The sequence below is a fragment of the Myotis myotis genome, unplaced genomic scaffold, assembly GCF_014108235.1.
Source record: "Myotis myotis isolate mMyoMyo1 unplaced genomic scaffold, mMyoMyo1.p scaffold_m19_p_43, whole genome shotgun sequence".
Taxonomy (NCBI): Eukaryota; Metazoa; Chordata; class Mammalia; order Chiroptera; family Vespertilionidae; genus Myotis; species Myotis myotis.
Genome location: NW_023416350.1, coordinates 704,516 through 717,325, shown reverse-complemented (window position 1 = coordinate 717,325; position 12,810 = coordinate 704,516). Strand labels below are relative to the sequence as shown.

The following is a 12,810-nucleotide window of genomic DNA, read 5'->3' as shown; positions in this document are numbered from 1 at the left end:
GTGGGAATAAAAGGGAGAGACTGTGTACCATTGTATCCTCTGGCATTGTAGAAACAGCACGACAAGTGGAGGAGTAGGTACATGAGGTGGAGCAGCATGCCTACTTCCTGCCAACAGACTATGACTGGAAGTGCCGTGGCCACTTCTGGGCCAAAGCCCTAGAGAGGGGGGTGTTGTCCAGCTCTTCCATTGCCATGGCTCTGAAAAGGCTGGGATGGTGAGAGCTACACTCAAGATTTTTTGAGAACCCATTAAGTAGCTGGACTTGATTCTGACAACCCTGGCATGCCTGCCCAAGAGCACGCTGCCCAGAGTATCATTTTTGCTTCCTACCAACTAATCGCAAGGCCCAACATAGAGACAGGGTTGTCTCCAGATTGTGCAATCTTCTGCTCTGCTCCTGTATAAAGCCCTGTTTTTGCTTTTGTTGACAACATTGTAATGACCATTTTCCCTCACACATAAGAGTTCACATGGGTTAAGTCACTGTCTCTCAAGTCGTTCTTCAATCAGAGAAAAGCATACAAATTATAAACAATTGAGAGTGCAGGCAAAGCAACAGTAGTCAAGATACTGAGTTCTTTAAATCTAGATTGAAATGGAATTTCTATAATGTACCATTTTATCTCTTTTTAGGTAAAGAAGAAAAACTAAGCGTGAAGGGAAGCACATTTCGCCTTTGGGGCCAGCTGCATCTCGCCCACTGCAGGAGCAGTCACTGGGGCAGGAGAGCAGATGGAACCCTGAGCGTCAAGGGAGCCAGACCTGCTGCCTCTAGATGCATGTCTGGGGAATGGCAGCACCCGCTGCAAGAACCAAAGCCACGGGATTGTTGCCAAAAATCTCCATGGAAATGTTTCTATTTGCTCTAATTTTCACTTTTAAAGCTAAACACCACAGTTCAGGAAGTGAACATGTGATGTGACTACAGCTTCTACCAGTTTACGGTCCAAGTGGCCTCAAGAAGCACAGAGCACAGGTCACAGTGGAGACAGCAGGAGCTGGAAACACCTCCATGAGTACCTTTCATCTTCTAGTCCAGAGACCCCTAATACAGATGAATATTCTCTACATCTTGGATGGAAACAGACAATTTCTGAAGCTATATCTATAGTGGAATGTCATATTTTCTCTATCTAGAACAGGCTTCACATTGGGTAATTCTTCCTTAGGATATAAATCTCCCATTTAGATGATCAATCACACTTTCTGGTACAAACTAATTTAAACAGGACAACTGCGACATCTTAGAAAATGCTGAAGGACTTATGTTGATGGAGAAAATTTTAAAAGCTTTAAAAACTGCATTTTTGAGCATGAAGTCACTTCACTTGAATCACCACAGATGAAGGACTTTAGAAACCAATGCCCAGCCCAGACTCCACTGCTCAAATCTCTGGAACCCCAAATGAAATCATCAAGAGTTCTGAAAACAAACCAAAAAACTTTATTTAAAAAAGTAAATTCTAACTCACTTTTATAGATCATGTGTTAATGCTGACAGCAACAGTCTAGAATATTTAAAACACTAAGGTTTTAAAATACATTGAGGTTTGTGCAGCTCATTTCCCCTGATTATATTATAACACTTACAAATGTTTCTTTAGCTGTGTTGTTTGGTCATGTTTTTGTGCAGAAGTCACATTGCAGGACAGTTTTTCCACCAGAGGCAATCACATAACCATTGGCTGTGGGTTTCCAAGAAGCAAAGGAGCCAATCTTAGCAAAGCTCGCACAGGCATTTTCAGCTGCTTGCATTTAAACAGTAGTTCCGCAAAGCTTGTGCTCCCTAAAGAGAGGCAAATGGTGGGAAAGGTCACACCTCTCAATAGATTCAGCCCACATCCTCCTTCAAGGAGACAGCCTCAGCCAGGTTACAGTTGGCATTCTTCCCTTTAAAATCAACTACCCAAACACAACATTTAAATTATGAATTTCCCTAATGCACTGTAAAACATAATTTAATGTAAACATTTAAATTTATTCATTCTGTACTTCAGAAAGTGACCTATAACTAACTATATGTGAAACTATTTTTTTAATTACATATATTATTTAAATACAATTTAAAAACTAAAAATAACTTTAAAAAAATCAATTAAGAGAAAAACAATATGAACATTTAGTTTGTTGGTACGTACAGGTTGTTTGGGCTCTGTGAGGAAGAACCCAACCTTTTTTTTTTAATGCTTTTTTTTTTTTAACTTCTTTATTATTAAGTTATTACATATGTGTCCTTAACCCCTCATTACCCCCCATCCCCCCCACTCATGCCCTCACCCCCCTGTTGTCGGTGTCCATTGGTTAGGCTTATATGCATGCATACAAATCTTTTGGTTGATCTCTCCCCCTTACCCCCACCCTCCCCTACCTTCCCTCTAAGGTTTGGCGGTCTGATTGATGTTTCTCTGTCTCTGGATATGTTTTTGTTCATCAGTTTATGTTCATTATATTCCATAAATGAGTGAGATCATGTGATATTTATCTTTCTCTGACTGGTTTATTTCACTTAGCATAATGCTCTCCAGTTCCATCCATGCTTTTGCAAATGATAAGAACTCCTCTTTCACCACAGTGTAGTATTCCACTGTGTAGACGTACCACAGTTTTTTAATCCACTCATCTGCTGATGGGCACTTAGGCTGTTTCCAAATCTTAGCTATGGTGAATTGTGCTGCTATGAACATAGGGGTGCATATATATATCCTTTCTAATTGGTGTTTCTAGTAACCCATCTTTTTCTGAATGTAAACAAAAGTTTATGCACGTGTAAAGTTTAGAGAGTTTTTATCAGAAAAGGTTCTAAAAAGTAACATCCACCCATGAATGAAGACAAAACCCCCTAGAGAAAATAACTCACTAGATATGTCTCCTACCAAGAAACTAAAAACTTAAGTGATACTGAAAGAGGGATTTAGGTTTGCAGTACCTTCCAGTCCTACTGATGGCAGGTGCCGCGGAGCTGGTACCGAGTGGTAGACAAGGAAACAGGCCAGCATACTCAGCTGAGACTCTTCCCAGGGCTGCCCACTGAGATAGGCATGCAGGCACACATCACCCCCAGCTGTAAGAGAAACACAAATGAAACTACATACCTGACAGGCAGAGGGAATGCCTTCTTTTTATTCTTTTTCATCAAGAACTCAATGAGCATTTACCATACACTAGCACATTGTTTGCGGGTAGTTTTTATCGCGCGCTAACAGGTGGCGCTGGCCATTTTTGCTAATTTTTTGCGCAAATGGCAACATTCAGTAAAATTACGATAACTTTAGTTTACGTATTTATACGTTACCCGCATTCTACTGCTAGTCTATAAAAAACGTATTAATACGTGTCCCGCGCCACTCTACTACCAGTCAACGTAAAACGTATAAATACGTTTCCCGCATACAATGTGCTAGGCAGGGACTGTCGCTGTGGAGTTTAGAGTTGGGGGGAACAGAGAGATCACACAAACAAATGCATAACTGCAAATTGTGATGAGTGCTATAAAAGTACAGTGGCACACTAGCTGTCTCCACAAACACCCACTTTACCACACTTCTCTCCACTGTGTAGCACTGGAAGGGACTGACTTCAGCTCCAAGACTAGATTCTGATTAGTCTTAGCCAGAGGTTCTCAAACTTGAACCCAGAGAGCTGATAAAAACACATCCAGAATTTCTTGAATGAGACCAGAAAACTTGCATTTACAACAAGTGCCCAGGTGCTGCTGCTCCAGGGACCTCACTTACAGAACTAGTGGTCTGGGCACCAGGCAATCCCATTCTCCCAACAGGACAGGGTCAGGAGAAGGACATTCTCTGTCACGGGAACTGACTGAGGAACGTCCAGGAGTTCCAGTTCAAGTCCCAGATGTGAGATGCTGGATAACCTGTTAGGTGAAGGCTCTGGGAAACAAAAATGTCCTAATTCCTGTGGCAAAGCACCAATAAGCCATTCTGTCCTTCCTCTGAGCAAAATGCTGAGCCTGAGGCAAGGAACTGTTAGTCACTAATCGAAGTTTTTGCTTCAAGAAAGTAGAAAAAGAAAAGCCTGCTTTAGGTTTATTTTGCTTTTCGTTTTCTAGTTTCTTAGAGCAGGAACTTAGATTAGTGTCTTGAGACTGTTCCTCTTTCATATTGTAAGCATTTAGTGCTATAACTTTCCCTCTCAACATGATGACTCCTACTACCAGATTTCAGATTTTACTCTGAACCTGCAGTAATTAGGACAGTATAGTCCTGGCATACAGACAGACTGACCAACCAAGGGTACAGCACTTATAGAAACAGATTCACAATGATTATTCAGCATATGATTTTCAACAAAGTCTCAAAGCAATTTTATTACAAAGAAAAGTCTTTTCCACAAATGGTCCTGGAACAACTGGACATTGTATTAATTTTAAAAAAAATTTCAACTCGTACCTCATACCACATAAAAGATTAATTTGAGATTAATCATATACCTAAATATCCTATATAATAAAAGCTGAATATGCTAAGTGTCCAGTCGTCCATTCAACCAATCAAAGTGTAATATACTAATGATATGCTAAAGCCGCTCAACCACTCGCTATGACATGCACTGACCCCCAGGGAGCAGACAGTTGATCATCGACTAGTTGCTATGAGGTGCACTGACCACCAGGGGGAAGATTTTCCGACAGATAGGTGAGCTTGCTGCTGGGGTCCGGCAGATCAGGACTGAGTGAGAAGGGCTAGACACACCTTGAAGCCCTACCGGGGTCCCTTCCCGGCTGGCCAACCTCCCGCATCCCTCCCCAGCCTGATGTGCACCAATGGGGTCCCTCGGCCTGGCCTGCATCCTCTCACAATCTGGGACCCCTCGGGGGATGTCAGAGAGCCCATTTTGGTCCGATCCCACAGGCCAGACTGAGGGACCCCACTGGTGCATGAATTTGTGCACTGGGCCTCTAGTAAAAGATAAAATTGCAAAGCTTTTAATAGAAAACTTTAAAGTGTTTTCATGACCTGGAGTAGGAAAGGTTTCTTGGACAGTATTTGCAAAGTAATAACTATACAACAAACTGAGAAATTAGACCTCATCAAAACTTAAAACTTCTGTTCATCAAAAATCACCCTAAGAAAAGGAATAGGCAAAACGTAGGAGGACATATGTGCCAGCCATCTCACAAAGAACTTGTGGCCAGAATTTGTAGAAGCTCCTGCAACTCAATAACCAAAAGAAAGACAATTTAAAAATGGGTAGAGGTTAAACAGACACTTCACAAAGGGTGTATGAGTAACAAAGAAAGCACATGAAAATAATCAACACCATGAATTACCAGGGAAATGAAAATTAAAACTAAATGAGATACCACGACATCTTCACCAGCAGCCTAACATTAAACGGACTGACAATGCCAGAAACTGCACTGCAGCCCACTGCTGGTGGGGACAGAAAAATGGCACAATTTGAGAAATAACTGAAGGTGGCAGGTACAGATGACAGAAGGATGGCAGAATGCTGGTGACTGCTGAGGCCAGGTGACAGGCTTATTAAACTACTGTTTACTTTATTATGTTTTAATTTTCCATAATAAGATATTAAAAAGTTAATAAAACTTCTCTACGTTCTTAACTTAAAATCCATTTTATTTTGCTCAGTTTAAAATCTAATTGAGGAGACATATACACATCTAGACAATATGGTAAACCCAATGCATTTTTGGGTGGATGAGTGATCTGGGTTATTACTGAGTGACCTTAAAAGTAAGGCAAAACATGAGGACATTTCCATGATGATGCATACATCAGTTCTACATCTTCATTGAATTTATTGTGCTTTATCCCAAAGCCAACAACTAGTTCTTCTGAGAGTGGAGATCATAGATTTAAGAGTTTTAAAAAATGATGGTTCCTCACTAGAAAATAAATACACATTTTTGGGAACTGAGGCAGCAAAATTTGGTGGAGACTCAGAGCAATGCTGGAACCATCAAGTGTCCTAAAGAGCAATAGGACGAAAGCAGTTCAGTGCTGTTTTAGAGAATGCTCTAGAGCAGTGGTCGGCAAACCGCGGCTCGCGAGCCACATGTGGCTCTTTGGCCCCTTGAGTGTGGCTCTTCCACAAAATACCACGTGAGGGCGCATACAGTGCGATTCAAACTTTGTGGCCATGCGCAGAAGTCAGTTTTTGGCCTGGGCGAGTCTATTTTGAAGAAGCGGCGTTAGAAGAAGTGGGGGGTGTCGGTCGGGCGCGGCGCAGGCAGGCGTGGGATATGCAGCGCGGGGGAGGCGCGCGATTCATGTTGAGGACGGGAGAGGTGGAAGGGGTCGAAGGCAGTGGACGTACCTCAATCAGACTGAGGACGTTTTTAGCAAAGGCCAGCTTCGGAGTACCCTAATTAAGTTAATAACAATGTACCTACCTATATAGTTTAAGTTTAAAAAATTTGGCTCTCAAAAGAAATCTCAATCGTTGTACTGTTAATATTTGGCTCTGTTGACTAACGAGTTTGCCGACCACTGCTGTAGAGTCACTGCCAAAGTTTCATTTCATTCTATGAAATCTGCAAATCAGAGATTTAAGGACATATTTCTTAACAACAGCAAAGGTCTGCAGTACATGATAAAATGCTAAATAGAAACAAAACAAGAAAGCCTATAAAATAATTTGTGTTTTTCCCCAAAGTAAGAAAAAATATATTTAAAAAAATTTGTGATCTTTTAAATGACAAGAGGAAATGATAGGGTACAAGTGTTAAATATAAGCACTGGGAGCTTGAAATTACTGTTTCCCAAATCTGGCTTATAATTTAATTTTTTTTCCAGAAATTTATGTCATAGTATTTTATGATAGGTAGGTAGCTTATCTTTGCTGTTTTTTCTTTTTAATATATTTTTATTGATTTCAGAGAGGAAGCAAGAGAGAGAGAGAAATACAAACATCAATGATGAGAGAGTATCATTGATCAGCTGCCTCCTGCACACCCAACACAGGCATGTGCCCTGACCGGGAATCAAACCATGACCTCCAAGATTCATAGGGTCAACACTCAACCACTGAGCCACACCAGTTGACCTAGGTAGATAGTTCTTAATTATAGTTAAACTCTTAGGTTCTTGATCGCTAGTACATGAAAAAATCAAGAATGTTACCACTAATGTTACTAGGGTTAGTATTTACCCAAAGCAGATTGCTGTCAGAAATGTTTAAGAAGTATCTGAATGAACAGAAAAGACTAAAATCAAGGAGTTAACTACTAAAAACCAATCTCAGCCATATGTCACACACAGACAGCTCTCCATAAGTCAAAAGGCTCCATCATTTGTCTCAGGGGGCAGACTCACTTTGACACTGTTATGAGTAATGTCACAATTTCCTTTCAATCACAAGTCAGTACTTCCACGGATAGAAGGCCACTGTTACATGATGTCCCAGGTTCTCATAGACTTAAGAGTTGGTAAAACAAGCATTTGCTCAATATGCACACACCAAATTTTCAGTGTACAGTGGGAGTGGGGGTTTGGGGGTCTAGGGGGTAGAGAAGAGGGAAAAAGACAGCTGCTGGCCTCAGGGAGGCAATGCCACTCAGAAACAAAAGACAGAGGCCAGAAAGAAAACATGATCTGCCACTAGAGAAAGGTTCTTAAGTGTCAAGTGCTATTTAAAATGCTCTGTATGTTCTCTCCAGGGTTTACAAAGCAGGGTCAAATACATTTTTAAAGAAGCTGAAGGCTGAAGCAAGTAATCAGTCTACTTCATTAACCGGAAACATTAAATCCACAGGCGTTCTGGTTTCTCCTCAGATTCGTCTTGCTTTCCAATGAGAATGTTAGAACAGAAAAGCTGAGTCCCAGCATATCTAAGAAGCACAACGGGCACAGGCTTTTATTACCTTGTAGCCACTGGTCCAGGGTGTTATCAATAGAACATTTCACGACGGGCAGGAACTCAGAGTTCATGAAGAGCCCTCGCTTTGGGTGGGTCTGCAGCCGCTCCTGATGGCTTCTGGAGCTGAAAAACTCCAACACCAACTTTATTTGCCAAAGTTCAGATGTCTCGGACATTTCTCTTCTTCCCAGTCTTCTTACAGCCTTGAGGAGAGAAAAGGAACAGCTCTTAGGTAAAAGCCACAGGGAAATGAGGTCACTGAAAAAAATGAAAAACACAACAGGTCCACAGCCAGTCACCACTGGGAACCCTGGTGGGTATCATGGCATGACTGGGGTCAGGCCAGAAGGCAAAAGCAACAATTCTGATAACACTGCTCTCAGGACCCATCTGCAAAGCCGCCATGGTGGCAACCATACAGGACATTCCCTCCATAGAGACCTCCTGAGACAGCAACAAGGAAGGTTCACAGCCGAAGGAAAGCACATTCCCTGCCACAATGGCAACCAGCACCAGTGTGCACTTCCCACATTGACACTTCCTACTCAATATTGTCGGAGACCAGGCAGTGAGGCATTCTGGGCCTATGTAATTATATTGGACATTGCCTTTTAGTTAGCACATTACTCAGCACGGTGTGATTTTCAGGTCTGGGAGATTGTTCCCTGTCTAAATGTATTTCCCACTCTGCTTTTCAGTAGGGACAATTATGCCATTAGATGATTTACCAGATGCTTATCTGTAAACTCACGGTATCATATTCACCTGAAGAGCCCTTTAAAACTATACACCCTAGACCTCATCCCAGAAATTCTGACCCAGTAGCTATAAAATGGGCTTTGAGGAACTGTGTTTTTAAGATTTCCCAGATAAATTTTAGCCAAGTTAGAAAACTACTGGCTTAGCTTAACTGCAAATTTGAGTCTGAAAGATATACTGCGAAAAAGCCTTATGTGTTACTAATAACCCAGAGTGAATCAATTGCTTCCATCCTGTAGGAAAGCTGTCAAGCATCATTTCCTGCACTGCCCTTTTAAAACAGCAGGAACACACACACACAAATTAAAAACGAATTTCCACTCCCTAAACTATAAACTGGTCCTGTAACCTCTTGCTAGCTTCAGCTCACAGGTGTGCACATGACTGCCAGCAGCAGGCACAGTTGTTCACTCACTGCTCACTTACACCGTCTCCTCCACGGAGAGGCTCTCAGGAGGGAGGTCAGAGGCCACAGAAGGAGGTGAATGGGAACCCTGGAGTAAGGTAGCCCAGAGAGGGCACTGCTGTCATAAAAGATGCTGAGCTTTTTTGATAAACACAGAGCTTTCAACTTTGATAAAGCTTCATTTTCTGAATTTCTAAATGCAGAGAAGTAAAAAGATGAACACTGGGAACCGTTTCTCCCCGTTCAGAATACGTCTCGTCAGAAGTGAAATAGGTTTCGGAACCACACCTGATCCATTGCTATGTATGCAGGCAGCATCTCCGGGGTCTCCTGAGTAACACACTCGTAGAGCACTGAAGAAAACAGATCCAGAAGTTCCTGCTTCTGTGAAAAATCAGAAGCTGTTTGTAACACATCAGTGTACATTCCAGAATCAAATCAAGAACAACTGTATACCAACTAAATGGCCCATTCTTTTTTTTAATATATTTTTATTGATTTCAGAGAGGGAGGTAGAGGGAGAGAGAGAAACATCAATAATGAGACAGAATCATTGATTGGCTGCCTCCTGTACACCCTCTACCAGGAATTGAGCCCGTAACCTGGGCATGTGCCCTAATGGGGAATTGAACTGTGACCTCATAGGTCAATGCTCAACCACTGACCCACACTGGCCAGGCTACATGGTCCATTCTTAAGCTCTGCAGTGAATAACAGAAAAGGGTAAAACAGCTGGCTCTTTATAAAATCACAGAACTAGCAACATTAAACATCAATAAAATACAACCAAAATTAAGTCTCAAGGGACAGTTATGGATGTAAGTGCTATGAAGGAGAGAAGTGAATCAATCCTTGGGTTGTGCTGGCAAGGGCAGGATCCAAAAAGGGAACCCAGCACCCAAAGATGTAGTAGAAACACTAAGTGGAACAAGTCTGGGGGAGGCAGCAAAGTCACACCCAGCTGAGGTTAAGGGCACGTACGAGTCCTGTGGCCTTTGATGCAGTGCCCGGTCTTTACTTAGTTGCGATCCTGAGCATGTGACATCTCTGAGTGGCAGTTTCCTCATCTGTAAACCCCGAATGATAAAGTACCTACCCTCAGGGTGAGAATTAAATGAGAAAATTACATGAAGTACTGAGCAGAGTGTCTAATACAGGCATCCCTCATTTTACTGTACTTGCTTTACTGTGCTTCACAGGTGTTGCACTTTTTTATGAATTGAACACAAGACCCTCCTCCAGCAAAAATATGATGACCTACATCACCATGAGACCCACGTCACTATGGCACCTGTGTCATCACGGTGGTCTGGAACCCAACCCACAAAACCTCCAATGTATGCCTGAATACAGTAAAGATTCAATAAATTAGAGGGTACAGGTTATTCCACTTTACCCTCTAAACAAGAATGTAAGGTAGGTTCTCTTTTAATCCCACTTTTAAAAATGAGGTAACTGCCTCTTGGAGAGGTTAAAATTTTTTTTAAGGCCACACACACTCTTGTTGGCAATTGGCCATCAATCCCAGATCATCTAATTCTACATCGAGTCTTTGCCATCTGCAACTATTGAATAAATCAGTGATCTGGGCAACCTGTGAATCCTGAAGAGAACAGTTTTATGGTCAACAGAAAGAAGGGTTATAAAATACACAGGAAATAAAATAAAATTGCATAAATATAAGAGGTTTGTAAACACTGAAAACATAAATCAGTGTAAGAACAGACATAAGAAAGTTACATCACCTATTAAAATTAGTGTCTTCAAAATTTTAACTTGCTTCTTCTATCAAGGTAGGAAATTACTAAATTTTATAGTTTTAGACTTTGTAAGGGTACTATAGATTTTCTTGGTGGCATCCACTGATAGACATAATAACAAACAATATAAGCAAATCATATAATGCATACCTGACCCATGTTCACAGTGGGTTTGCAAAAATACTCAGCAAATGACAGAAGTGCTGGATCAGAAGTGAATGCTGAAATTGTTTCAGGCTAAAAATTAAATAACAAGAAATATAAGATCAAAGGATCATTTCCTTTATGCTTCAAATGGCAACGTATGCAGTTTTAAGAAATCTACCTCATTTTTCTTCAATGATACCACAAAACCCAAGATTCTACAAACTTGCTAGAGTTTCATCAACCTGTTCTCAGGAGTTATAAGAAAGCAAAAGGCCAATAATAAGCAGGTCTTTCTTACACAACTCACCCCCAAAAAAGGCTTTCACCTCATTCATTGACTAACTGAAAAGCAAACTAGATTGTTGCAGAAAAGGTATGGGAGGGAAATGCCACTCAAGCCACTTGCAGAAAGAAAAATACTGGATCTATCATTCCACTTACACGAGATAATAAGTCTTCAAAATCATAGAGACAGAAAGTAGAATGGAGGTTACCAAGGGCTGGGGATGGGATGGAAAGTGGGGAGTTACTCTTTAATGGAGCCAAAGTTTCCATTTTGCAAGATGAAAGGAGTTCTGGAGATGGAAGTGATGACTATACAATACGAATGTACTTATAACACTGACCTGCACACTCAAAGAAGGTTAACATAGTAAATTAGAAGGGAAAAAGAAAAGAGTATTTCCCAAGGTTCAAAACTGAAAATGAAATATGAATGTATATTACATGTTATCATTTTCCACTAAGGGTTTATATTTTACTTCTGAACTCCCAGAAGGCAGAAAATTGAGATGTCTTTTAATTGTTATACACTTTCCCCATTCAAACTCAAGTCTAAATGTACCTATTTTCTTCACAAACTGGATTAGGGTCTTTGAGATGGGCTCTAATTAATATAAGAAGCAACAGTGCTAATAAATTAAGTTAAACTTTGTCCAAAAGTCCTACAAAGGCATTTCTTAGACAACCTATCAAATAGTGACAAACAACATTCCCTGATGTTAACTGTATCTATTTAAACCTGGGGAACTTTTGTATTTAGCCATACGTAACTGACCTAAAATGAAACATGAGTTGAGTTAAAATAAACTGCTAACTCCTTACTTAGAAAAACAAAGACGGACTCTCAGTCCTCTGCTGCCACTGAGCCAGTCTGTGTGCCATGTTTTTGCTGTATGTAACTATCCTTAGGGGTCCTGACATCTTTACACGGCTTCTGATGTATCTCCCGTAGAAACATATTTGTTCATGGAATTCCTGAAAACTGAGTTAAATTCTGAAATTCTGATGGTAGATCATGGGATATATTTCCAGTGTGGAAGCTTATTTGACTTCAGCAAAATATGCACTGGCCCCATGGGAATGAGATTGCTTCGTATACCCTTTAACCATTTATTCATTCCAAATACTACTGTGTTAGCATTCAGATACTTGGAGGATAAGGCCAATAAAATAAGGCTAAACCTGTCACCATCTTATCTTCACCAAGATATAAGCAACAAATACAAATTTAAAAATGGTACCAAGTGCTATCCTGCAAAAATATTTTTATATTTTTGCCATGAATTAAGTAAATCTTGACAGAGTGGAGGATTAATAAGTGAAATTATTAAACTAAATATTTTTTTTTATTTTTTTTTTTAATTTATTGATTTCAGAGAGGAAGGGAGAATGAGATAGAAACATCAGTGATGGGAAAGAATCATCGATCGGCTGCCTACTGCACGCCCCCTACTGGGGACCGAGACGGCAACTCAGGCATGTGCCCTTGGCTGGAATTGAACCTAGGACCCTTCAGTCCGCAGGCTGACACTCTATCCACTGAGCCAAGCCGGCTAGGGCAAACTAAATATTTTTATAGCGTTAAGATATATTGTGACTATCCTTGCCGTT

General features: G+C 40.8%; 1 protein-coding gene across 8 annotated transcripts in view; it reads right to left on the bottom strand.

Moving 5' to 3' along the window:
• Positions 1-1,424: 1,424 nt before the first annotated feature.
• Positions 1,425-12,810, bottom strand: part of ANAPC1 (anaphase promoting complex subunit 1) — a 110,644-nt gene continuing 99,258 nt past the window's right edge. For 5 of the 8 annotated variants that reach the window (XM_036306752.1, XM_036306756.1, XM_036306757.1 and 2 more), the window contains 5 exons: positions 10,921-11,007; positions 9,299-9,394; positions 7,850-8,048; positions 2,930-3,064; positions 1,425-1,789 (listed from right to left, as the gene is read on the bottom strand). In XM_036306752.1, coding sequence (XP_036162645.1) covers positions 1,674-1,789; positions 2,930-3,064; positions 7,850-8,048; positions 9,299-9,394; positions 10,921-11,007 — 633 coding nt within the window. In that variant the 3' untranslated portion in view covers positions 1,425-1,673. Of the gene's footprint in view, positions 1,790-2,929; positions 3,065-7,849; positions 8,049-9,298; positions 9,395-9,991; positions 10,103-10,920; positions 11,008-12,810 lie in introns of those variants that run through there. The other 3 variants (XM_036306753.1, XR_004967221.1, XM_036306759.1) reach the window with 3 other exon arrangements.